At 45.3% G+C, this 27,979-nt stretch overlaps 1 protein-coding gene across 2 annotated transcripts in view; it reads left to right on the plus strand.

Annotated features, from left to right (window-relative positions):
* Positions 1–6,556: 6,556 nt before the first annotated feature.
* PPL (periplakin) overlaps positions 6,557–27,979 on the plus strand; it is a 49,837-nt gene continuing 28,414 nt past the window's right edge. For both annotated transcript variants that reach the window (XM_082199034.1, XM_082199035.1), the window contains exon 1: positions 6,557–6,889. In XM_082199034.1, the coding sequence (XP_082055160.1) occupies positions 6,828–6,889 (62 nt within the window). In that variant the 5' untranslated portion in view covers positions 6,557–6,827. The remainder of the gene's footprint in view (positions 6,890–27,979) is intronic.

The raw sequence follows: 27,979 nt of genomic DNA on the forward strand, positions 1-27,979 counted from the left end.
CACTCACAACCTCTCCCAAATAATGCTGGGAACTACAGTGGTACTTCGGGTTACATATGCTTCAGGTTACATACGCTTCAGGTTACACACTCCGCTAACCCAGAAATAGTGCTTCAGGTTAAGAACTTTGCTTCAGGATAAAAACAGAAATCGGGCTCCGACGGCACGGCAGCAGCAGGAGGCCCCATTAACTAAAGTGGTGCTTCAGGTCAAGAACAGTTTCAGGTTAAGAACGGACCTCTGGAATGAATTAAGTACTTAACCAGAGGTACCACTGTATTGTTTGTTGACTATATTCATTATCGCAAATGCACATAAATAGCAGGATGCATGGAAGGGCAGCCGTGGTACAGGCCCTTTCTTTAAAATATAAATAGGAGCGGAGTGGCTGGGAAGGAGCATATTTGCACATCAGCTCTTATTTTGATTAACCCTGTTGTCGTGAAATTGCACACTGAATTTCAGCACAGAGCTGGATGAAAGACCAGCTTCGGGCGTTGGGCCAAGGTGGTTTTTAAAATGATGAATTGATAGGAGCGATAAACAAGATGACATAATTAGAGTGCAGGATCAGCAGCCAGCACTCAACACAAGCCGGGGAGAATTCACAGGTCTCTCCTAAAAGCTCCAGAGAGAAGTTAAAATCAACAGACTGAGCCTGGGCACGAATATTTTAAAAAGAGAGAGGTGGCTGTAGGTTTTCTCAACATTATATCCTTTGGCAGGGCATTCATACTCCATCAACCTCAAGAGAACACAAGAATAGCCTTGCTAGATCAGGCCAGAGGCCTATCTAGTCCAACATCCTGGCCTCAAAGAAGCCAGCTAGATGAGACCTCAGTGCAACAGTGCTCTACACACTTGTGATTCCTAGCAACTGGTATTCAGAGGCATGTTTCCTCCTGTGGGAGTGAGTTCCATAGTTTATCTGTGCACTGCACGAAGAAGTACTTTATCTGTCCTGAAATTTCCAACATTTACCCTTGATGGATGTCCGTAATTTCCAGTCTTGTGTGAGAGGGAAAGGAAAACTTTGCACTTTCTCCATGCAACTCACAATTTTTTAAAACTTCTATCCTCCTACTTGCCCTTTCACTAAACTATAAGATCCCAAATGCTGGGATTTAGAAGCAGAATGCTGGGAGTTAGCGAATGGAATTATAATGGGGAGAAGAGAAATATTGAATGGGTACTTCACAATGGAAGTAATACCTATGGCTGCTTAACGGGGGTCCTCTGTAAGACTAAGTTGAGGGTCTAAAATGGTGATGATGAATGATATCCAGGTGAGCAGATAGAGAAATCTTAGGGTGGGTACAGGTGCAGACATTACAGACTTACCCTTCATGAATTTGTCTAAGACCGTGTACATGCTTCTTTTTCCTCTGCATCCATTGCGCTCCCAACACTGGTTTGGGAAGTGGTGTGCACATGGCATTAGCCATAGTCCATATCCATCCTTTATCTATCCTCTTGTTTCTTATGTAATACCGGGTTTTGATGCACCCCTGCCAAACCACCTTCAGTCTGAATTGAGAAATAGAAGAACCTAGCTGCATTTTGTAATATGTGCACAGCCCTGGTCCTCTTTCAAAGCTATCTAAGTTGGTGGCTATCACTAGCCATCAATAGGTCTTGTGGGAGCAAATTCCATAGTTTAACTTCTTTTGTCTATCTTGAATCTTCCTACATTCCATTTCATGGAATGTTCCTGAGTTCTAGTATGATGAGAGAGGAAGACCCTCCCTGCCCACTTCCTTCACACCATGCAAGTGATCTCCATTTTGCTTAATTTTGAAGAACAACGGTGAGGCTACTTTCCTGCTCCCCTGTTTTCCTGATCTATGTAGCCCTCTTCAGGGTACTATTAGCTCACTTGGAGGGTAGCAGTTCTGTGCTGAGGTTCAGCATTGGAACTCCTAATTATTTTTTTCAAAAATGCCACCAGGAGAGCCAGTCATAGATCTCCAATGCTGCCATATCTGGTTGTCCTTCAGATATTTATTTTTGAGGGACTTGGGCAAGGTGGTTATGTGTTCTATTTTAAAGCACTCGTGTAGTGGCCAATTCAGAAGTACAGAGTTCCTTCATGATAGTCATAGCCATGGCTCCTTATAGCCACACCCCTTTATAAAATTATACAACCTTCTAGGATTATACAGTAATCTTATAATTATACAATAATTATAATTACAGAGGCATTGCAATGATCGATGCAGATTTCCATGTTGCCCTTCAGCTACATCTACTGTTTACAGTGCACATACACGAGCAAATTCTCCAATATCCAATTGGCGTTCTCCAGTATCTTCTTCTGGAGTGACGTTAGTTTTGTTTCCATTGAAGTTCCATTGCATATAACAGAATTTGCTCACTATTATCATGAAACTGAACAACCTTCTCCTGAAACTGAAGCCAATTCTCAGTGGTTGACTCACCTCCTTTCACTCTGATAGGCTAAAGCACAAAGGGTGAGGAGACTTCTCAGTGCCTAAAAAGCTCTCCCTTCAAGCCAAGTGGGCATCTCTGAGGCACTGGAAACATGGACCCCATTGCAGAAACTGTAATGAGTTGTTGACCCTCTGCAACCCTGAACCGCTACATCAATGCTTTAAAGAGAACAATTTGAACAGATATCAGAAGACAGTCATCTGTTTGAAGATATCCTCTGTTTGAAAAGCTGTCTGGTCTAAGCCATGTTTAAAGATAACAAATCCTATGATGGGAGAGCAGAGGGCTTGAAGTAGCCCATGCACAGTTTATTTTTTTGACAATGTGTAAGTCTTTGTACTGGGTTAAACCACAGAGCCTAGGACTTGCCGATCAGAAGGTCAGCGGTTCAAATCCCCGCGACGGGGTGAGCTCCCGTTGCTCGGTCCCTGCTTCTGCCAACCTAGCAGTTTGAAAGCACGTCAAAATGCAAGTAGATAAATAGGTACCGCTCCGGCGGGAAAGTAAACGGTGTTTCCATGTGCTGCTCTGGTTCACTTAGTCATGCTGGCCACATGACCCGGAAGCTGTCTGCGGACAAACGCTGGCTCCCTCGGCCAATAAAGCGAGATGAGCGCCGCAACCCCAGAGTCGGCCGCGACTGGACCTAATGGTCAGAGGTCCCTTTACCTTTACTAAGTCTGTGTATTGCTTAGGTAGAGAACTTTAAAGCAGTGATAGGCAGAAGCTGGATCTACCGGTGGGTCTTTGGTTATTTTATTAGCAAGGATTTCTGTATCCTAATTGTTTCGAAGCGGTAACCACAAAATCACCCACACCAAAAATTATACTGCTGAAAAGGAGACAGCTTGCAGCTGGGGTGGGTGGGGAATCGGCAACCAGGTGTGGATTTTTGTGTGGCAAGATTGTGAGCTCTTGTTCAGTTCTGGTACTCGTAACAATCATTTCTTGGACTCAGATTTCCCCCCCAGTGCTTTATAACTTTTGCACCAAGCTCTAGCTGGTGGATCTCACTTTCTAATACAAAACAAAGTAGACCCTACAAGTTTCACCACTGCTGCTGCAAGGGATGTAAGTGCACATTAACACATTTGTAGACATGTCTATCTCCAAGACAAAAAACAGAGACAAAATGTGGACAGTATTTTACCATGATGGACAGGAGCCAGAAAACAGAGAGTGTTTGTGGTTAACAGGGACAGTTGGAGCATATGGCATGGCTGGAATCCTCTTTAGGCAAGTTGGTGTAGTGGTTAGAGTGTCAGACTAGGGGGCCACACCATAAAGATCCACACCATAAAGTACATTCAACACACATTTAAAGCACATAGTTCCCCCCCCCCCCAGGAAGCATGAACATTGTAGTTTCTTTCTCAGAGATCGACAATTCACAGTAACATTCACAATCAACAGTTCCCAGAATTTTCTGGGGGATGTAATGTACTTTAAATGTGCCTTGGATTGCTTCAAAGGTATAGTGTGGGTCTGCCCTAGAAGCTGGAAGACTCAGGTTCAAATCCTCGCCCAGCCATGTACCTTTCTGGATGTTAAGGGCTTTCCTCACTCTCTCTCTGCCTAACCCACCTCACAGGGTTGTTATGAGGAAAAAGTGAGGGTGGGGAAGAGAACTATGCATTCTGCTTTGAGTTCCTGGGAGGAAAGGCAGTAAATAAATGCAATGAGTCAATCAAATATTTGTTTCCTGAACAGCAGGTGCCCTTTTAAAAGGAGGTATTTGGACCCGGACAGGCTCAGAATCAAGGGTTTGGAAGTGGGTTTTTTCCTCCTCGGCTACATTTACATGGTGTGACCTCAGACAGCCGAGGCCTCTGATCCTTGAGGTCCCAAACTGGGGAACGTTGGTCATATCCCTTCTTCATAAGTGACAAGACCAAAGATGAGGTGGTGGGTGGGCTGTTAATTATTGCTCTATCGAGGTTGGAGTTACGCCTTGATGAGAAAGAACATGCTCACCAAACCAGTTTATTCAAAGGTATGCTTTCAAAGTCACACCTGCCCTGTCACTGATGAGTAGAGAGAGGGAGCAGAAATACTACCTAGGCCTAACAGGGATGTTGCCTAGCAACCAAATGGGCCTTCTCCTGTAACTTCCTCCTGAGGTCTGGTGCAACCTGTGTACTTCTGTATCCACCCCAACAGGAAAGGGCTGGATTAACCTCTACAGGGACAGGAAAAGGCTCTCAAAAACAAGGGCTGTTCCCATCGCTTGGCCCAGCCTTCACGGGCATTCCAGCCTGCCCCAGGCAAAGCCCAAATTGTGAGGTGCTGATACTACAGCCTGCCTTCACTGATCACCTGGCCACCCTTATTCCTTCTCACGTCCACATATGGCTATCTTTACTAAATGGGGAGAAATGTGTGCTCTGCATGTGGCCAGAGGCACTCTAGTTGCTCTTGTGTGCAGTGGCTTGAGTTTTGAGCTTGGACTGGGACAAAGTTCCCAGCTCAGCCGCAGATCTCACTGGATGGGCTTGGGCAAGCCGCTACCTCTCGACCCAGCCAACCTAACAGGGCTGTTGTGAAGATAAAATCAAGTAATGCCTTGTACTCTACACTTGACAGAATGGTAGGGTATTTTGCCAACTCAGATTAATGTGATAAGAGGCATCCATTTAATGCATGGCTGAGTACAGGCATAAAAAGGGGGGGGAGCTCTGGGGCTAAAATTAAGCCCAATCTAAAGTAACTACAGTGGTGCCCCGCAAGATGAATGCCTCGCAAGACGGAAAACTCGCTAGACGAAAGGGTTTTCCGTTTTTGAGCTGCTTCGCAAGACGAATTTCCCTATGGGCTTGCTTCGCAAGACGAAAACATCTTGCAAGTTTGTTTCCTTTTTCTTAACACCGTTAATACAGTTGCAACTTGACTTCGAGGAGCAACTCATAGAACGCAGTGTACATAGTAGCCTTTTTTGAGGTTTTTAAAGACTTTGGTATTTTTGAAGCTTTTCCAAAACTTCTTTTGCAGCCATTTGGTAAGTTAAGCTTTTAAAACTTTTTTGGGGGGGGTTGGATTTTGGGTTGGGGTGTTTGGAATTCAAGGACTTGGTGTTGGGAAGGGGTTTGCAAGAATCTGGAAGCTTGTGTGTGTGTGTTTCTGCATTTTTATGATTTTCTGTGACCATTGGGCCACTCTGCTGTTTTTTTAAAAAAATTCTGGGTTTGAATTTTGAAATGCTCTTTACAGTATGTGTGACTTTAAAGAGCACTTAATAAACTCTTGTTGTACCAAATTTGGCCTTTTTTGGACTTTTTTTGGCCATAGGAACGCATTAATTGATTTTCAATGCATTCCTATGGGAAACCGTGCTTTGCCAGACGAAAAATTCGCTAGATGAAAAAATTCGCGGAACGAATTAATTTTGTCTTACGAGGCACCACTGTAGATTCAAAAGCAGATATGGCTCCTTTATCTTTTACAGTTGCCTAGCCAGGGAATGTTTGCCAGTGAAGCTTGTCATGCAAAACTTAGAAGAGCTACAGTTGCTGGAATTCCCTCCATGATACAGATAGGGCTGCCATCTGATTGGGGGGGGGGGGGAACCAGCCTGATCTGCTCTTTGTGGCCTGAAAGGCCATTTGATTCACTGAAATCAACAGGAGAAGCTTTTCAAGGCATGAAGGAACTAAACATTATCACCAGCTAATGCCTACTGATCAAACTGTCCTTAAGGCAGTTTCAACATCGCCAGCCATAAAAACAAAACAAAACACTACTCCCCTCTCCTCCTGATCCTCGGCCTTTAACAGCAGCCTTGGGTGCATGAATTTAACTGGTGAGGTTTTCCCCCAGCCGCTTATTTTCCTGTTAGGTGAAAAAGCTTCACCTGGTGAACTTATACCTGCTGAGCTGCTGTTAAAGTCAAAGGAGAAAGGGCTGAATGGGAAGTATCTTGCAACCCTCGTACACTGCCAGTGACAGAAAGATGTGCTAGTCATAGGCAGTCATAGCAACAACTGCTCCCAGCAGAGGCTGACGAGGAAATAATGGCCTAGACTGGCTCCGCCTGGGCCCATGACATGTGTGTGGTAGGTAAGCACCACCTCCAGGGGGAGGAGGTAACTCCCAGTTCGCTTGGCCTGGGAGAGTTGCAGTTCCTTTGGCAGAAGTGCCAGAGAAGCAGGACTTGAGGTAGCCGCAGAGTTGCTCTTTCTCTCTCCCTCTCTCCGTTCAGCAACTTTTCTTAAAACTGCAGGATCTAGCATCAAAAACAGACACCAGCAGCCTTTCACCAGGGGGAACAACAAGAGCTGTGTGACAGAGCCTTGCCGGTTCGTTCGTTTTAATTTTATTTTCTTTGGACTTCCACTGGAACGAGATTCCGTCGGCACTTGCTGAACCCTGGGGTTAACATTATGCACTCCCTGTTCAAGAAGAGAAACAAAGGGAAGTACAGCCCGACAGTGCAGAAGAAAAGGTGAGCGTTGCACTCTGTTTACACATGTCGTTTGACATACGGATCCTGCTCCTGACGAGGCAGTTTGTGGGGAGGAACAAGCAGGTGTGAGCCGTGCCTGTACAGTTTCAGATCTCCAGGGCAGCCCTGGAGCTGTCGCCTAGATTCTCCAGGGCTGTATGTAGCTCAGTGGCAAAGAATCTGCTTTGCATTCAGAATGTCCCAGGTTCAATTCCTGGCATCTCCAGGTAGGGCTGGGAAAGTCTCGCTGCCTGAAAACTTGGAGAGCCACTTCCAGGAAGTGTAGACAATATTGAGCTTGATGGACCAAGAGGAGAGACAGAAGGGCCATATCTTAGTGGTACAGCATCTGCTTTGCATGTTGAAGGTCTCCAGAAAGGGCTTGGAAAGGCTCCCCAACAGAAATTCTGCAGAGCTGCTGCTGGTGGTCAGTGTAGAGAATATTGAGCTATAGATGGACCAGTGGTCTGATTAAGTATAAGGCAGATTCCTATGTTCCTATCTGGACTTTCTACAGTACATACCTCTATACTGTGATCCAGTGTGACAGGAGCATCATTTTGCTAACAGCTTTCTTGGCATATATCCACTTCATTTCTGTTTTAAAATGAAACATGTGCAGAATCCAGCCTGCCACTAAGATGCACCCTGTGCCCAGTTTACCTTCACTACCACCACCCCAAATCCGGTACCTGGGTAGGTGGATTAACGAGCATAGCTGTCAACTTTTCCCTTTTCTTGCGAGGAATCCTATTTGGAATAAGGGAATTTTCCTTAAAAAAGGGAAAACGTTGACAGCTATGTTAACGAGTGGTGTGCAGCAGGGACTTTGCACATGTTCTATAGCATTTCTGTGTTGTATTACTCGTGTCACTGAGCCCTTGTACTGAAAGCAGGTTTGCTTTTGTTTTGTTTTGTTTGCTGTCTGTGTTCCTGTGTCTTGCGGCAGCAGCAGCTTGAAAAGGCAGATATTTGGAAAGCTGCCTTTACCTGGCACAGAGATCAGATGACAGAGAAAGCTTTTCCAGGTTAATTTCGGTGTGTTTGGTGGTTGTTGAAGAGGGCAAGTGAAAGAAAGGTCCAGAAACTTGAGTTGGAAGGGACCCTGAGAACCATCCAGTCCAACCCCCCTTCAATGCAGGAATATATAGCTGTCCCTTATGGGAACTGAACCTGCAACCTTGGTGTTATCAGCACCCTACTCCAACCAGCTGAGCCAACTTCTTGACATTCTACTCCTAAATATGAAGAGTTATGGTTACTAACGTGCGTGTGACAGGTACTCTGTGTATCCTCAATAGTACTTTCTCACACATTATTTCTCATACCGAAACAAGATACACAGTTTGAGCAGCCCGATCCTGTGTCCATTTACCCAGGAGTCAATCCCACTGGTTGCAATGGGGTTTACCATGCAGGGAAATATGCACACACAGGCTGCAGCTTTAATTTTCCTCTTTGGAATAGTTTGTTTGAGATTGTTGCCACATTCCTGAACTTAATCTCTCAGGGTGCGGCTTCATCACCCTTTCTTGTTTTCTCCTCCCTCTGCTCCTCTTCTCATCTTATGCTGGCATGCACCTGATGTGTTACTTTTCCAGAGCCAAATAACATGTTCCGATGTGTCCTAATTAAAACAGCAGCAACTTGCATTGATTTAATAAGCAGGAATAGAACATACGAAGCTGCCTTGCATCAGGGCAAACCATTTTATATATCAAGGGAGGGAAATGACCACAAAATCAAGCCCAGTATTGCCAACTCTGATTGGGATAGCCCAGGTGAAAAACAGACAGGTGCTCTTGCATCTTTAATAGCTTTATAGAAGATCTTATTGAGATTGGCTTGCAACTGAAATAACTGCATACTCTATCCCTGCCTCCATTCTCCCCCAGTCCTCTGTTGCTTCTCTGTAGCGTCATAAAGCCTCATGCACATATATATATGTTTTAATTTAAGGTGCAGGAGCCCCAATATCTTATGTACATGACCACCGTAACTCTGGCAATGTTTCTCTATATTTATTGCATTGAGTATTTTATTCTGTTTATTACATTTGCACACAGCCCATCCAACTCAGCACTTTGGGCATTTTACAAAATCTGATTCACAGTGGAATAAAATCACAGCAGGAGAGATCCCAGGAAAAAGCTGAAATGTGCATAAAACACAGCAATTCAAAACCAGTTTTCATGCTGGGGAGGTTTGTAAACAGATTTCCAAAGGAGGGATTGCGAAAGTGCTTCCTTGTGCTTTATGAGGGTCTCTGTATAGTGCAGTAGAATTAGGGCTCAACGTGGACATATAAAGCTGCCTTATACAATATATATAGATTGACTTCTAATCACACAAGCATAGGTCTTCCCTGTCATCAACTACCTGAACCTTTTCGCTGGAAATACCAAGGAATTAACCAGGGAACTTCTTCTGCATATAAAGCATCTGCTCTGCCATTGAGCACAGCCTCCCTGGTCTTGAGATGCCACTAGAAGTAGTGATAGGGTATGCCTCTGAGCATGTACAAAATGCCTTTCCTAAACACTACGAAGCCACCGTTATAATTTTATTTCTACCCAGCTCTTCTTCCAGATAGATCAGTCTGGCCAATTAGGACCGATGTGCAAAATTAGCTGCCAAGTAGCAGGCAGAAATCCATCAGGTGAAGCTTTCTACCATGACTTGCATAGCTTGCAGCAGCAGCCCCTAATCAGACACAATGTGCAAACCAACCATGTTTGTTACCATTCTCCCTTCCCCAGTCTGTGATTGTGGGGAAATGTGTTTCAGGTCAGTGGGTAAAAACTTCCCTGCAAAGCGGAGGCCCAACAACTTAGCACTTCAGCCCTGTTTACACAACCCTCCTTTCTAATCTTCCACTCTGGAGGCAAGTTTCAAATTTCCATATAAGCAGGGGGGGGAAGTGTTCTTCCCTGGTCCTAACAAGCCCCTAGAGAAGCTGCAAGTCCGTTTGGCCTCATTCCTTGAAACAGCCATGTGGAAACTTTTTGTATTAAACTTTGGACACGAGCTTGTGACATTTCTTGGAACTTCAAGGATCTCTCTCTCCCACCCCCAACAAATGTCGTCTGGGGAATCCTGTTATGATGAGGCACGATGCATATTTTGTGTGGGCGTTGCGTTCTTGTTCCGGAGGGCTTGTTTTGGAGAAGCTGTCAGAAGGAGGGTGGCGACTTGGAGTTATGATCCTTTCTGATGTGCTTTGTTTGCTATTTGTTCTCTTTCGTTAATTGTGCCAGTCACACCATTTCAAAAACCAACCAACCAAACCCTGAACAATCTGGAGGAGATTTAACCAGGGTGGGTCATTGGAGTGACTTTCCTCAATCTCCAAACCATGTCAAGCCCTGCTGTAGGGTGGCTATGTGGGTAGCTGTTTTAAATGTTGAGAAACACACACACACACACACACACACACACACACACACACACAGCTGAGATAAGCTTAAAAGAAAGGGGTGTGCAGAGGGCATTTGGGCAGGGGAGAGGTATGAAGGGGGGGAAATCAGTTTGCAAATAAAGGTGAAGCTAACTAATTTACATTTCCCAAAATCTGCAAATCTCTGGATTTTGCAGTGCAGTTCTCCAAGTAATGTGTCCTTATACCAGAGTAAACTGCATAAAGATGCATGTATGAGCAGAAATGCATTCTATTAGAGAAGGCTGCTTTGCAAAAATTATGCAAAATTGCATATAAAACTGCATATTAGGAGAAATTGACACTTAAATGGTGACAAACCTCCTTGAGGGTTGTTGTGTTTTTTTAAATCGCAAATGGTTGTCAAAGTGTGAAGAACTGAAGAGTGAGAAAATAAGAAACTGAAATTGACAGATTTGCCCATCCCTGGCCTATAGCCAGTGATTTTGTGGAGAGGGGGAATTATTGTAGAACTGCCAGAACATAAATACAGATAGCCCAACATATTTAAACTTACTGAAATGTGTTACTTCTTAGTGAACGATTAGGTAAAACGTTGCCTGCATGCAGGATATAAATACATTGAACTAATTAGCTAATTAATATTTAGAAAACATTTAATATTGGGGGGAGGCCTTACCAAAGGCTGAATTTTGCCAGCTTTTTTCTGACCCTTCTCCTGTGCAGTTTGTACCAGCCAGACACTCAGAAATATAATTGGTATAGTTTTTCCGAAACACCTTTACCTCTGTTTTTGGCTACTGTTAAAAGCACAATATTTTTTAAAGGAAAACTCTATTGTTATCCAGTCCATGAAGGATTTGCTCCACTGTTTTTGCATGCATAAATATGTCAGAATTGGAAAGGAGCACAGCATTGCCCATCCAAAATACTGCTGGGGATGGAAAAGATACTCAAAACTCCGAGCAGAGACAGGCAAATTGCCATTCATTTTGCTCAATGACTCATTGTAGCAAGAAGGGGAAACTGGAACAGATCCAAGTTCCGCCATGCAATCAGCATTTACAAATTAGATCTAGGGACTGGATGATCTTGCTAAGAATCTGAAAGCGACAATCGATGCAGGGGGGCATCCCATCACGCAATGTGGCAGCTGCTCTGAATTGCTGGGAGCAAGGTGGTGAAACTCCCAGATAAATAAAAGTGGGGTCTAAACTGAGCTGGAGTGTCATTCTGTGAAGTGCTTAGCATGGTGGATAATCTACAAAGCTATGTATTGGAGGTGCTACTGAGAGGGTGCAGCGGCACTTTGAGAGATGTAATGGCAATTGCCAATGCGTTTTACATTTGCTATGCAGCAAATACTACTCTGTGATTGGACACAAACAAGTGTCTTGTTTTTTTGTGGGATGGGGGAACCCATCATGGTGGCATGATGTGCACAATTCATCAAGCTGTCTTTTTTTGTAAAACAACTTTGCAAGATCATGTCCATAGCCAGCTTCTCTTGCAAAATGACAAAATCAGCATCACCGTGTTTGCTTGTTTTTTGAGGTTATCTTGGAGAAAGAATGTGTATTTAGTTTCAGTGCTACAAGGAGGTTTTCAAACTGGGCCCCACTGCCCTTTAAAATGTCTTCACTGTCCAACGGCTGTGATGCAGTGGTCAGAGAACATTTAACATTTTGGCCAGCGAGAGCAGAATTAAAAATCTCCACTTGGCAGAAGGGCTCACTGGGAGAGCATAGGCCAGGCATTATTTCTCAGTCTACCTCACAGGGTTGTTGCAGTAGTAAATAAAATCTAACCAATATGTCCAGGCACCCTGAACTCAGTGGAATCATTATTGCATTGCTGTTGTTCTGTTTTGTTGTTGTTATTTCCATTCCCATTGGACAGGTGAAGATCTGAAGCTAAAACAACCTGCTTGTCTTAGCCCAGGGGTGCGGAATCCTTTTTTTTAGCCTGAAGGCTGCATTCCCTCAGGGCAAACTTCTGGAGGCTACATGCCAGGATGGGGCAGGGCCACCTTTCAAATTGACCACTGGAAACCTGCAAGAACATACTTCTTCAAAGCATCATAGAGTTAAACTATGGTTTTAAAAGAGAATTTGGCAGTTGCATTGACTTCAAGTGACTTCAAGTTGCAATGACTATGTTCTGCTTCCTCTCTGAGTCTGTATGCCTCTCAATACTGGTTGCTGGAGGTCACAGGTAGGGAGAGTGCTGTTGTGCTTAAGTCCTGCTTTTCGGTTTCCCAAAGGCATCTCATAGGCCGCTGAGAGAACTGGATGCTGGACTAGATGGGCCTTGACCTGATCCAGCAGGGCACTTCTTATGCCCCTACCAGTCCCTACCCATATCATAAGCTGCTTATACCAGATCAGACCATTGGCCCATCTAGACCAAGGGAATGATCAGAAGGCACACAAGACAACCACTTTGCTAAAAAGAAGTGGTCTAGATCTGGTTATTATTGCTTGGTTATTATTGCCCAGGACCCTTACATTCTGCGTTGGAAAGAAAAGCAAGACAAAATGTACTGTTCCAACAAACTGTTGCTGTCCAACATCTGCAGCAGAAGTCTTTCCCATCACTTGCTGACTTCAGACATCAGGGATTGCTTTCCTTCTTAGCCATGGCATGTGATGCAGCGATGCCAGAAGAGCCCTTGCATAGCCCCATCACAGAAATGCTGGTAGGTAGGCAGTTGCTGTTTTTGCCTCTGGCAGCTTGCATTTTTTAAGTTGCTGAAAGATTTCAGCTGAAGGATATTTGGGGGAGTAATTGCCCATTGTTTATCCAGCTCCTGTGTCCCTGATAAGGGTTTTGCTGACAGGAAGCTCATTTTAACACACCCTATATTTTTTTCCAAACGTAGGTTGCAAATAATCGCACTGCAAAGAAAGCTATAATTTAATTGGGCTAAACACACTGTATTTCTGAATGCAAGGAGAGTCGATTATTTCAACCGTGGCTTCTCATAGAGAAAAAATGAAGGGAAACCTGCCCAGGACTGTTGAGCAGCATGCCAGGCTCTGAATTCCTGGACTGTCACTGGCGGTTGAGCTTTGGGGCATGAAACACTGAGAAAATGATCTACGCACCATGCCTCCATTAATGGCAGCTTCTCCCAGGACTGACTGCTCCAGTGGGTTGAAAATGTCCACACTGCTTTTGGCATTGTGGGCTCTACTGGCTTAGCATGACACTTGAGCCCCTAGGAATGGTCACTGGCAATGCTACCCCACTCAACCCAATAGGAGACTATATTCAGCTTTCCAGAAAGGCCAGCTCCATCGGCTCTTCCTTTCCTCATCTGTCACCTGGCAGCAGCCATTCCATCAGTCTGCAGTAGAAACAGAGAAGGGAAGCAGTCACTCCACCAGCACTGCTGAGAGTCACTATGGGGTCATCCTTCCCCTTGCACAGCTTTAAATTCCCGTCCGTCCTTTGTAACTAAGAACCAGTCTCAGGTGTTTGCTTTATTCCTCCTCCCTCCCCAGTCCCTTTCCCTTTTGTATCCCTTTTGTAAGCCTGAGGGCCGGAGGCATCTTCATATTGATCTCTGCAAGCTGCCCTGGGAGCTACTTTCGGCTGAAGAGCAGAATAAAAACCAGAGCTTCAAAGCTTCAAAGAGCTAAATCATAAGTGCATGATGCAAAGGGAGGAAAGCAGTTGGCCTTCAGGATTGTGTGGAGTCCCGTTTGGACTATAGGTGTGGCCAAAGGCCAAAAGTGGGCAGAGCAGTGAGATGTGATGTTTACCCCTGTAGAGGAGGCTACATTTCAGGCAGTCAAAGTCAGAGGTTTCTAGACAAACACATATATACAGGACACAGCTCTTCATCCTCTATCCAGGCAAGCAAGAGGTGTTATCGCAGTTCAAGGACACATTCACCCCAGGAAATGTGCTTGAGAAGCAGGACTGGTGAGAATGTGTGGCTTGAGAGAGAGGGTGTGGATTGGGAAGAGTTCCAAGGGCCAGACAGAGAGGTCGGGGGGGGCACAATCAGCCCCATCGGGCCTGAGGTTCCCCACACCTGCTTCAAAGGACACATGGGGCCATACTGTGAAGTACCAATACCTCTTGCTATTGCCCTCTTCTTTGCTCCCAACTTAAACAATAAGCACGCATGCTGCTATCGGAAAACCAACCAGTTTTTGATAACTCACAAGGGTGTAGGCCAGACTAGCAACTGAGCAAGGGCACTGACTGGCAGCTAGGCAAGGTCATGGAGACCGGTGAGGCATCCATTTCTTGCCTTGGCGGAAGGACATAATTCTGGGTCTTTGCCAGTAGCAAGTCCACAGAAATGTGCCAGACCTAAAGCAGTAGGACATTTTATACACAGCCCTTCAGCCAATCAGAGGGCTCTGCTTTGAGCCAGTAAGGGCTTAGAAATGTCTGTAGTCATAAAGCAAGGGTTGTAAGTCAGTGGTAGAACATCTGCTTTGAAAGAAGAAGGTCCTAGGTTCAAACCCTGACATCTCCAGGAGAGATCCTGCCTGAGATCCTGGTGTGTTAGATGGACCGATGGTGTGACTTAGTATACAGCAGCTTCCTATGTTGCTGTTTCTAGGAAATAGTGGAGAGAAGGCAGGAAGGCTCTTTTTAGGGTCTCCAGTAAGGTTCAATTTGACTAGTTGTCGATGTTGGCATCCATCTGTCTCAAGTGTCAATGGAGTGTGCCTCTGGAGGTGAAGTCAAACTGCTGCGTTAGCAGCAGCAAAGTGACCTCCTTGGGGTGCAAACCTGGGCAGTGTGTAGGGCTGGGCGATAACTAGTTTTCGATATTGCGATATATCAGCAGCTAAACATTGCAAATATATCGATATATCACGATACCTGAAATAATGAACAAACTACGCAGAGGCGAACAAGACAATGTCCTGGCAACTGCTACTACCTAAGGGTCTAAAACTGATAAATGATGATATTATCAATCACTTCATGGTCACTTTCAGCAGCAGGAAGCCCAAATGCATTCAAATGAGACTTTTGGTTTTGGGCTTGGCTACCAAATGGTGGTATTCAGGACAATCCAAAGTACGGTGATGAGTCAGAGTGAGTGCAAATAATCTGGGATTGTCAGCAGCCTGGTGGTGGCAGAATCAACAAGGGGGGGAGGAGGGGGCAGAAGCAGCGGCAGCGTGGCAGCAGGGACACAATAATCAGCAGCCTGTGAAGCCTCCTCGTGGCAGTGGCCGGGGGGTGGCAGAAGCAGCGGCAGCCTGTGAGGCTTTGTTGGTATATCGCCCAGCCCTAGTGTATGGAGGGCCTCAGCTGCCCAGACAACAAGACCCCCTTCTTCGCCTCACTGATGTGGTCCAAAGGAAAGCAGAGCAATCTATTTGGCACCAGCTTGGCTACAGGAGTTGCTAGAAGGAGAAATCTAAGTCACCACCCAACCGTCTTAGGGGCTCCACTCCCGATTTGTGTAGGATTTACTCAAAGGTGGATGTGTACTATGCATGTTTCTCCTATGACATTGATCTTTGATCTTGTTCCCCCATATATTGTTGGACTACAACTCCCATCATCCCCAGCCAGCTTAGCCAATGAGCAGGGATGGTGGGAATAGAAGTCCAACAACATCTGGGAAACCCAACACTGACCTATAAGAAGGCATGGGAAATTTTGTTTAGAGGGCTCACGTGTCATATTTAGGCTTCAGAGAGTTAATGACAGCAGTGCTCAGTTGCTTCCAGCTGTTGTGGTGGCATCCAGGCCTTGGATGTGGCAAAGAAACCCAAGTTCATATTTCTGCTTAGCTGCATGGCTCACTGGCCAGCCTTGAGCAAATCACTTTCTCTCCTCCATCCTCACAAGAGCTTTGTGAGGTAGGTTATAATGTTGCTTTAAGCTCCTCAAATGCAGCTTAAAAATTATTCCAAACCTTTCGGCTGATTATGGTAGATATTGGCTTCTCTGCTTATGTAACATACTCAATGAATCTCGTGTCACTGACAAATTTCTCGTGGCACAAACCACAGTAAATCTGTTACCCTAGCTTCTCCTTTCTGAGATTTGGTCACCTTGAAGATGATCTTCTCAACCACAAGAGGCAAGACGCTTCATTTCTTTTAATGAAGACTCAGCTTCTAGAGAAAATTATGCTGTAGAATGAAAGTGGCTATTTAGCTGATCGCACAAATTCCCTGTTGGCCACAGAGTCCTGTTCACATGGCTTTGTGGAACAGCCAACCTTATTGTTTGTTATTTATTTATTGCATTTGTATCCCTCCTTTCCTCCACAGAGCTTAAGGTGGTGTACATGATTCTCCCTCCACCTCATTTAATCCCTTACAACAGCCTTTGTAAGGTAGACCAGGCTGAGAGGCAGTGACCTTCATGGCCAGGTGGGGATTTGAACTTCAGTCTCCCAGGTCTCAGTGCAGCACTCTGACACCTTGCCCCACACTGACTCTCTTGATTGACTCTTGATTGTATTTCCTTGCTCGAGGTAGAGGGTGAAATGTTCATCAGTTCATTTAGTGCTTTGAAAACAACCCTAGTAATTAATACTCAGTGCACAGGTGAAATGTGAGTTGTTATTCCCACTGCAGTTTTGAGTGACAAATTCAAAACAAGCATGATGGTGATGTGGTTGGTGGTGATGACAGGAAGGAATTTCAGTGGAAGTCTTGGGAGAACTGAACACCTGTAGCTGGGGATCAGTGTCTGATCTTAAAGGTGTACAGGCCAAGACCCTGCCTCTGCATCCCCTCTCTCAGAAAAGCATTGAAAGGAAGAGAAGGCAACAAATTCAAGGGGCCTCCAGACTTACATTATTTTGCATGAAGAAATTCAAGCATCTCCCATAACTTTAGGTTTGTATAATTACAGTAGGTTAAAACATTCTGTTGTCCTAGAACAGCAAACCCACTTAAAAAATAAAGGCTTCCTACAGTTAGGAATGTGAAGGGGAAATGCACTGAAAAGTGTGGGGTGAACAAGTTATTACCATATTTTTTGCCCCATAGGACGCACCAGCCCATAGGACGCATCAAGTTTTTTTGGGGGGGAAATAAAGAAAAAAAATTATTTCCCCCCCCCAGGCGCTTGTGGGGCAGGCAGCGGGGAGAAGCGCTCTTCTCCCCGTCTCCCACCTTCAGATCAGGTCCGGGGACAACGGGGAGATGCGCTGCATCTCCCAGCTGTCCCTGGAGCTTGTGGGGCAGGCAGCGGGGAGAAGCGCTCTTCTCCCCACCGCCCGCCTTGAGATCAGGTCCGGGGACAGCCTGGAGGCGCGCTGCGTCTCCCTGCTGTCCCCGGAGTGGTGGGGCAGGCAGCGGGGAGAAGCGCTCTTCTCCCCGCCGTCAGCCTCCAAACCACTTCGGGAGACAGCGGGATGGCGGTGTTCCGCCTCCCTCTGTCCCCCGACCTTGTGGGGCTGGTGCTGGGGTTCTCCTGAAGCCTGGAGAGCGAGAGGGGTTGGTGCGCACCGACTTCAGTGAAAGCCTGCATTCGCCCCATAGGACGCACCCACATTTCCCCTTCATTTTTGGAGGGGAAAAAGTGCGTCCTATAGGGCGAAAAATACGGTATTTCAGAATACCTTCCCCTTGCAGAGGGGCTATTGTTGGTTCAGATTAATGTAAGTTCTAGTAATGCATATAATGAGTTAAACTACTTGTACTGAGCTAGATGTAGGCATGTGAGAAGGCAGCAATTGCCATTCTGACTAGTTCTCAGCAGAATCAGTGCTGGTTCTGTTCTGCTGCACTTCGGTTTCTGCCAAATAGTATGTTATTTGTCTCACTGCCTGCTATTTAATGTAAGTTACGTAACTTACATTCTTTCAACGTAATGGAAATGTCAAACCAATGTAAAAAAAAAAGTCATTAATTACTTGTCATTTGCAGACTTAAACAAGCAAATACAATGTGAACAGATACCAATTGCTTTCGCTTGACTAGTTTCTGTTCCTGACCACAGTGAACAAAAGAAACATAGCCATTTCTGCTTCCTTTTCCATTTTTGTCGGAATTCTCTGACATCCCCAGCTGGATGTAACCCATCCTGGGACTGCATGGTGAAGAGTAGACTCAAAGAACATAAGAAGAGCCTGCTGGATCAGGCCAATGGCTCATCTGGTCCACTGTTCTCACAGGGGCCAGCCAGATTCCTTTGCGAAACCCGCAAGCAGGATTTGAGCACAAAAGCCCTCTCCTCTCCTGTGGTTTCCAGCAACTGGTATTCAGAAGTATTTCTGCTTTTTAACCTGGTTGTGTGATCATCATGACTAGTAGCCACTGATAGCCCTCTCCTCCATGAACTTGTCCACTTCTCTTTTAAAGCCATCCAAGTTAGTGCCCATCACTGCCTCTTGTGGAAGTGAGTCCCATAGATTAACTATGAGCAGCGTGAAATATCAATGCAGATAAATATAAATAAATATAAATAATATAAATATAAAATTATTTATACCCCACCCATCTGGCTGAGTTTCCTCAGCCACTCTGGGCGGCTCCCAATCAAGTGTTAAAAACAATACAGCAATACAGCCTTCAGATGTCTTTTAAAGATAAGATACATGCTTATTTCCTTCACATCAGAAGGGAGGGCGTTCCACAGGGCGGGCGCCACTACCGAGAAGGCCCTCTGTCTGGTTCCCTGTAACCTCACGTCTCGCAGTGAGGGAACCGCCAGAAGGCCCTTGGTGCTGGATCTCAGTGTCCGGGCTGAACGATGGGGGTGGAGACGCTCCTTCAGGTATACAGGACCAAGGCCGTTTAGACCTTTAAAGGTCCTAACTGAGAACTGTGGGGCCAGTTGGGATTTTCTGCCTCAATATATCTGTTTCTCTGTGTGGGTGAGGCATGGAGGTGAAGAATGAGATCAGAGAAAAGGGACCCATCTGTTGATCTGGCCCTGAAGGGAAAGGACTAGGGCGGGGGAACCAGGGTTGGCAAACTCTCTCTGGGTTCCACACATCCTCCTACCCAGACCACCTGTAGTAAGCTTATGCCTTGTTCAGACAAGTTCAAGCAGTCTGCGCCAGTGTGGAAATGGGGAGAACTGAACTTAATATTGGAAAAACGAGGAACGGAGAGAAACAGAAGCTGGTTTGCTTTTGGCTTCCCAGTTGCTAAGAATCCTTTTGCTTAGCACTTGCAATTTGATGTTCAGGTGTTCAGGTTTCCTGTTTTGGTTGCGTGTGTGTGTTTTGGCAGGCAAATGCCTGCAGCCTGAAGGTTTGCTATGTTTGGAATGTGCCTTGAGTTGACACCCCCTCAATTCCACTTTGTTCTTCTGATGCCATTCCTACCTGATCCTAGGTGCTAAGACATACCTGCAAGGACTTTTGCATTTTTCTCACCCACTTTCTTCTTTCATCAAGGAGCAGGCAGGCTGTCACCAAGAGGTGCAGTACTGAAATGGGGGTTTCTTTAAAACTTTCACGGTAGAAAATTCTGGGAACTGTCTCTACAGCTGTTCCCTGTTAGTGACTCAAGCACTCAATGGGAAATCCATTTTCTCCTGTTTCTTTGGAGCTAATCTTGACATGTGCTCGCTGACATCTGAAGATGCTGATAAGCTGGGCTTTTCCCCACAAAGCCTTTCCGTTGTCATATTTTTGTTCTTAAATGGGATGGAGATATCGGGAAGCAGTCAATTATTAACCAGACAGTCTTTGTGAATGCTTATCTACCTGGACTAGGTAGGTTGATTGACATTGCAAATCCTATGTGTGTCTGCTTGGGGTCAGAAGTAAGCCCCACTGAATTCAGTGGGGCTTACTCACACAAGATTGCAGGCAAACTGGTGTGAACAGAATAAGACAAAAATTCTTGGCTATGAAGCTTGAAAATAGAATGGAAGTGTGATCAATGCTATTGTACAGGCATCTCCCCACCTGCGCATGATCAGCATGCACACTCCCTCTGATGTGCACAATGTTTTCGGCACCAAAAGGGGGTGGGGCAGGGGCAGAATGGGGTGGGGTGGGTTCCAGTACAGCAACCGGGAACAGAAACCCCACATAAGTGGGGTTTCCCCTGAATTTCATTCATTGTTCTGCACATTGTGTGTGTGTGTGTGTGTGTGTGTGAGAGAGAGAGAGAGAGAGAGAGAGAGAGAGAGAGAGAGAGAGAGGAGGGAGTGGGAGAAGATACCTGTATTTTTCGCTCTATAAGACGCACCAGACCATAAGACGCACCTAGTTTTTGGAGGAGGAAAACAAGAAAAAAATATATTCTGAATCCCAGAAGCCAGAACAGCAAGAGGGATCGCTGCGCAATGAAAGCAGCGATCCCTCTTGCTGTTCTGGCTTCTGGGATAGCTGCGCAGCCTGCATTCACTCCATAAGACGCACACACATTTCCCCTTACTTTTTAGGAGAGAAAAAGTGAGTCTTATAGAGCAAAAAATATGGTATATGGTCATGCTAAGTTCAGAAGGCCAAGATCTCACACAGAGCAAACAAGTGAAGGGATTCTCCGGAGCTTTCTTGATGAGTGAAATCCACAATGGGCGGAAATTGTCCAACAGTTTCTTTTGTTCAGCTACACTACTTTGTGTCAACTGAGGACTGCAGATGAAATTGTCCATAGAGTTGTGCAAGTATAATTGAGCAAATCTGTCATTTGGGGTTTCTCTCATTTTCTTGTTTTTCCAATCTTAAGTTCAGCATGTTTGCATTTTTTTAAATTCCCCATGAAAATTCATCTGAACCGAGCTCAAGACTGGAAGAACAAAAAACAGAGAGAAACCAACATTGACAGATTTGCCTGCCCCTGGGTGCACCTGAGGGGAACCTGGCCAGCCATGGTGGGAAATGCAAATAGTCTGTTTACGTGCAACAAGTGGCAGCAATTGTGAGGAGGGAAAACCCATGTGGTCCTGAAGTCACAGTTTTTAAGGGTGCAATAAAAGAGAGCATATATATATATGGCACCAATTAAAGAAAAAGGGGGTGTCTACTGCAATGAGAATGTGTGCTTTTAACATCACATGCTCTCATTTTTTTTCATATATGCATATCTTGCTAGAGTCGCTAACCCACAGCCTTAATCTTCCATGTTTGTAAAACAGATACTTTTTAGGGTTGTCAAATCTTCACTAAACTTCAGTGTGGTATACACAAAACAAAAGAGCAAAGATAGCAAAGTCTTTTGCAAAGTGCTTGTACATGAGACCTCCGGGTATAGGGTGGTATAAAAATTCAATAAATAATGAATACAGTGGTACCTCAGGTTAAGAACTTAATTCGTTCTGGAGGTCCGTTCTTAACATGAAGCTGTTCTTAACCTGAGGTACCACTTTAGCTAATGGGGCCTCCCGCTGCTGCCGCGGTGTGATTTCTGTTCTCATCCTGAAGCAAAGTTCTTAACCCGAGGTACTGTTTCTGGGTTAGCGGAGTCTGTAACCTGAAGCGTCTGTAACCTGAAGTGTCTATAACCCGAGGTACCACTGTAATAATAATAGTGATGGTAAGCAGTTTCTAGTGCAGAAGGGTGAGTAATTTGTCTTGAAGAGCCTCCAGGATTCTTTGGCAAAAGAACCTCCTACTGCTCCACCCATGCCCTGGCACAACAGAGGGAGGCCCAGGGTGTCCTTCCAGTAAATAAACAGGTCCTTTGACCCCCTCCAAGAATGGCTAAGCCGCAGTGTTTAGTGAAAAAGAAAACCAATCTCAGCCAAATGGATACTAGTACCATCTGTTCTCTTGAATGGCTCCACACTACATCTGCCTTCCATTAGTAGTTCATGTCGATGTCTTTACTCAGAGTTTAATGTGGGCTTGCATTCACCAGTGCCTCTGACCAGGTGGAGAGAGAGAGAGAGAGAGAGAGAGAGAGAGAGAGAGAGTGCTCACCCTTTACATATATATCCTGCCTTTCCTCCCAAAAGCTCAAGACAGTGTAGTGGTTATAGTGCCAGACTAGGACTGTTTTACAGTTAAAAACATTCTAAAAGCAATTGCGGGATGCGGGTGGTGCTGTGGGTTAAACCACAGAGCCTAGGACTTGCCAATCAGAAGGTCGGCGGTTCGAATCCCCGTGATGGGGTGAGCTCCCGTTGCGGGGTCCCAGCTCCTGCCAACCTAGCAGTTCGAAAGCACGTCAAAGTGCAAGTAGATAAATAGGCACCGCTCCAACAGGAAGGTAAACGGCGTTTCCGTGCACTGCTCTGGTTTGCCAGAAGCGGCTTAGTCATGCTGGCCACATGACCTGGAAGCTGTACGCCGGCTCTCTTGGCCAATAAAGCGAGATGAGCGCCGCAACCCCAGAGTTGGGCACAACTGGACCTAATGGTCAGGGGTCCCTTTACCTTTACTAAAAGCAATTGCAATTAAAAACACACTTCCATCCAGTGATCTTGAGGTTGCCAGGAACAGTATTCTTCAGCCACCAAATGCCCGGGTCAACTGGAATGTTTTCAAATTCCTCTTGAAAGTTAATAAAGGTAGAGACAGGCACACCGCACTAAGGAGGGTGTTCCTCAACCAGGGAACCACCGCTGAAAAGGCCCTGTCACAGATCAGGGCAGCCAATCTGGGAGCCCCCTCTAATAAGGCCTCATGTGCTGATCATAGGGAATGCAAAACCCTGCTGGATCAGACCAAAGGTCCTCCTAGTCTAGTCCTGCAATGGATTTCCCCGAGATCCAGCCATAACAGTTGGTCACCTTTCACTCCAGCAGGGATGAGGAACCTGTACCTCCTCCCTAATGTTGCTAGATTACAACTCCCAGCATCCCATGCTGGTTGGGTATGATGAGAGCTGGAGTCCTTCACCTTCCCACCCTCTTGAAATCATAGTTTCCAGTTATGGTTTTCCAGTATTGAGGGCCATAGTTTCTTAGTTCAATCTTCCTTAACCAATGTTTGGCATAATGTTTGAACTGAGCAGCAGCTCTGAATCTGAGGATGACTGTCTTAGGAGTTTTACACCTGGTCCCTGCTCCTGCAACCACAGACCCACCAAGTTCCTTTATTGTATTTTTATAGCAGTCTTGAAATCAGGCACTCCCCTGACTCCTTAGGCAGGTTGATAAAGCTTCCTCTGTAGTCTTTGCCAACTTGTGTTGAAACCCTGAAGTCACTGAAGGAAAGCCCTGCCAAAGGCTCATCTAGTCTAGCGTTTTGTTCTCACAGTGGCCAAGCAGGCGTCCCTATGGGAAGTCCGTGAGCAGGATTCGATCAGAAGAGCACAGTCCCTATTTGAGATTCTCAGCAACTGGTAATTCAGAGGCATACTGCCTGCAACAGTGGAAGAAGAACACGGTCATTGGGATATCCAAGGGGGTGGCTATCACTAAATCTGATTTAACAATATGCTGTGTGGATTACTTCATTTTATCCTGGATCTTCCACACAATACACCTCTATCATGTCTCCTCTTACTCACTTTCCCCCCTTAATTAAAAGCCTCCAAATGTAGGAGAGGTCTTCAAGATCCTTAGAAATAAAATCGACTACATTGGTGCCTCGCAAGACAAATGCCTCGCAAGACGAAAAACGCGCAAGACGAAAGAGTTTTCTGTTTTTTGAGTCGTTCCGCAAGACGAATTTCCCTATGGGCTTGCTTCGCAAGACGAAACGTCTTGCGAGTTCTTGCGAGTTTGTTTCCTTTTTCTTAAAGCCGCTAAGCCGTTAATAGCCGCTAAGCCGTTAATAGCCGTGCTTCGCAAGACGAAAAAACCGCAAGACGAAGAGACTCGCGGAACGGATTAATTTTGTCTTGCGAGGCACCACTGTAATACCATAGGCTTAAATGTCAAGTAAATGAGTTTAGAACTGGGGTGAACAATAAGATTGTGGTAGTCATTTTCTAGGCTGGGACGTGGGTGGCGCTGTGGGTAAAAGCCTCAGTGCCTAGGACTTGCCGATTGTATGGTCGGCGGTTCGAATCCCCACGGCGGGGTGAGCTCCCGTCGTTTGGTCCCAGCTCCTGCCCACCTAGCAGTTCGAAAGCACCCCTAAGTGCAAGTAGATAAATAGGTACCGCTTTTTAGCGGGAAAGTAAACGGCGTTCCGTGTGCTGCGCTGGCTCACCAGATGCAGCTTGTCACGCAGGCCACGTGACCCGGAAGTGTCTGCAAACAGCGCTGGCTCCCGGCCTCTAGAGTGAGATGAGCGCACAACCCTAGAGTCTGTCAAGACTGGCCCGTACGGGCAAGGGTACCTTTACCTTTACCTTTAGTCATTTTCTGGTTATTAGCATGAATGCAGATCTCTGTTTTGAAGACCATTCCAGTAATACTGGCTGCATATTTTTAATGGGTGTGATAACAAGTTAGGTTCAGGAAATAAGAATAACCAGGAACAATAATGTCCTATTTGCAACAGGGTAAGATTTTTATTTTTTATTTTTTTAAAAACCCCTCATATTTCACATCTAAAATCTCATTCCATAGTAGATGAGGTCCTGGGTGTTTCCCCACTGCAACTCTGAACTACTATTATCAAACCGGTTTAACTTTCATCATAGCCAAGTAATTGCAGGAACAATAATTATGTGAAGAGTCTAAGGCTCTCACACCCGCAACAAAAACTGCAATCTCCAGAGTTCTTGCAGAATATGGTGTGGTAATGGTGGAAATTCAGCTTTGCTTCCATTTAAATTAGAAACTAACTAATTTGCACTTCTTGAACCATAATGCAAAACACAGTGCTATTTTGAAATTCATTCACCTCTGAATTTTGTAATGCAGTCCTCCAAGCAAGAACGTATCCAAAATGCATGTATTAGGGAGGAATGTCCATAAAAGTGTTTGCATTCATGAAAGGAACATGGAAAAATGCATTATATTGGGGAAAACTGCTTGCAAAAATGTTTTTATTAGGATAAATGTTCCCTTGAATGCATAGAATTCATAGAATCATACATTTGTTTTTTGCAAATTGCTACAGAAATGTAGAGAACTGAATTTAAGATTGGAAAAATGAGAAACTCTCTGAGAGAAACAGAAAGAGCATGCCAGCTTAAAAAGGGAAAGAAAAAAGTATCTCCCTAGCAAATGTAAGAATAAAAATAAAATAAAAGCTACATTGGTTGTGGTGCAGAGTTGATTTTAAGGCACCTTTTTTCCACAGCACATCAGCATTCATGCATGGAATAAATCACATGAGAGAATTGGTGCCAAACTTGCTTTGGTGCGATGGATGGGGATGTGATGGGAAACCGGAGGGGGAATGGAATGGAGTACTCTGAAAAAACATCCATGGCTGGCTGGAGCCCTGGACAGGAGCATGTCACACTGCAACATTTAGCTGCAAGTCCCACTTGTGTAAATCAGTTTGGCACGTGCAGCTTCTCAGCGGAGCTGCTAGGGAGGGTTTTGTTTCTCCAGCCTTCTGCTGACCAGAGTCCAGTGGTATCATTTTGCCTGCCTGGCAGGGTCTGAAAGGCAAACTGAATGGTTATTGTCCCTTCCACAATACTGTTCATTTGCTGCTAGTATATGAAGCCTGGCAGGAATGGCATGCCTTTGTTGATCAAGCAGAGCTACAGTGACAGACACCAAGCTTGAAGTTTAATACAACCGGAATGAGTGTGAAGCCTGCGATAGGCCAAAACCAACCAGAAAAAGTGCATTTGCCCCCACTTGCAAGTTTGTGTGAATTGACTTCTTGTGACCCAATGTAGGAGTATTTTTCCTGAGTCTGTTGCACCTTATTGTACTGGAGGAGTTTCTGATGCTAATGATAATACTCAGGGCACCTCTAGAAGTCCTTTTTACCATGTATTCACAATGATTTGCACTCATGATGCTATTGGGGTAGTTATTTGTGCTCCTGCTTTCAAATACTGTTTACCCCTGCAAAAGTTTTAGGGCAGTCATACTCTTTGTTTTCAGTCAGTGCCTGTCCCAGTAACTCCCTGTTGAAATCCTGTAGCTTCTTGCACTGAAAATGTTCTTGTTTATTTTCTTGCACTATAGTGCAAGTGTTTCCTTCCAGTAATGCTGGAGAAGCATCACAGAACAACGAATCAAACAGAATGATGAATGGACGGTTCAGAATAAATTCACTGCTAATGCACTATTATTGCATCAATAACATATTGCAGAATACACCTGCAAAAACAAAATAAAAATTGCCAAACAAACTAATCTGGAAAGGCCCTTATCCTATCTGTCTATATATTGGGGGTGGGTGGGTTTCAAAGCAATTCAAACATTCATAATCTTGATGACTTTATTATTAGCCACATTTCTCAGATGTGGGTCTGAGAGACAATGGCTTGCTTAGAGCTACCTTGTGAGTTTGTGGCCAAGGTGAAAACTGAACTGGGATCTTTACAGTTCTTAGGTCAGCTCATGCGTTTCACCACAAGTGATGGTTGTGATGGCTCTGTTGTGAGCGCAAGATCAGTTGGTCCTAGCACATATTTTTCTGCAGTAGCCAATTACTTATAGCAAACCCATCTTTTGAGTGCAAAACCTTATACAGTCGTACCTTGGTTCTCAAACAGAATGTGTTCTGGGAGTCCGTTTGACTCCCGGAACCATTCGAAAACCAAGGCGCAACTTCCGATTGGCTGCAGGAGTGTTCTGCAGCCGCAGAAGCCATGCCAAATGTTCAGCTTCCGAAAAGCATTTGAAAACCGGAACATTCACTTCCAGGTTTTGTTCATTCGGGAGACGATTTGTTCGGGAGCCAATATGTTTGGGGTCCAAGATACGACTGTATATCTGAAACATCACCATCCATGCAGAATCAGGTGGCAGGGGGGAGGGCCCTCAGACAGGGAGGTGGGGAGACCAAAACAGCCACCCCCCGGTCCCCACTTTCACAGGGGGAGAATATTTGGGAAATGGTGGTGGTGCTGATTTTGACCATACCTTGACAATTAGAGGACAATTTTCGTGGGGTCTTTTTCACTCTAATTTTGCAAACTGTAGTGGAAACATGGGGAACTGAACGGAAGAAGGTTGGGAGAAAATGAGAGAAATCGGAATTGACCAATTTACCCATTCCTATCATTTGCAACCAAAGCTGCATTCTGTTTCTTAAGGCATCATTTAGGAAAAGGGGGGGGGGGTTGGTTGGTTGGTTGGTTGGTTGGTTGGTTGTGGTTGTCTGCTTCAGTTTTCACAAGCCTAGGAATGCTGCTGGCATAGTTCTTCCAGTGCACAAGCCTCTCATTAGACCTTGCCCCTTGTTCAGGATCTCTGGTTGTTCCTGTCCGGACGCTGTGCTGCTGTCTCGTTTCCTGTCCAAAACTGTCAGTCAGAGGAGCCGTGAGTCACCCTCCGTCCGAGAGGATGCTTGGCTAGGAGAGAGAACAAGTTTGGCAAGTCAAGAGGCAATTGCTTAGTAGGAACAGTACTGTATAAGCAGGAGGGAGGCGACACCAAAAGGTTCTGTCAAGTGCCAGGCTTTCATCACTCCAGCACAGTCATTCCCAAACTATCTGCCACGAGGGAACAGCTATTATGTTATGAGAAATAAATGAAACAACCAAAGATTTCCATGAGTCCAAATCACTCATTCACCGTCTGCAGAGGTAGTTGCCTGTTATGTCCCTGTATGCTCTTATCAGGGAGTCATGCAGAGGGCTATTCCTGCTTTTGCATATTTTAACCCTTTGCAGTATAAGCAGGGAGACTGCTTCTAATTTGGATTTGGGGGTGGCTGGGTAGGAATGCGCCTCAAGTTTCAGAACTATAAGAAATAGTACCGTGGTACCTCGGGTTACATACGCTTCAGGTTACATATGCTTCAGGTTACAGACTCC

The sequence above is a fragment of the Podarcis vaucheri genome (assembly GCF_965113315.1).
Source record: "Podarcis vaucheri genome assembly, chromosome: 14".
NCBI lineage: Eukaryota > Metazoa > Chordata > Lepidosauria > Squamata > Lacertidae > Podarcis > Podarcis vaucheri.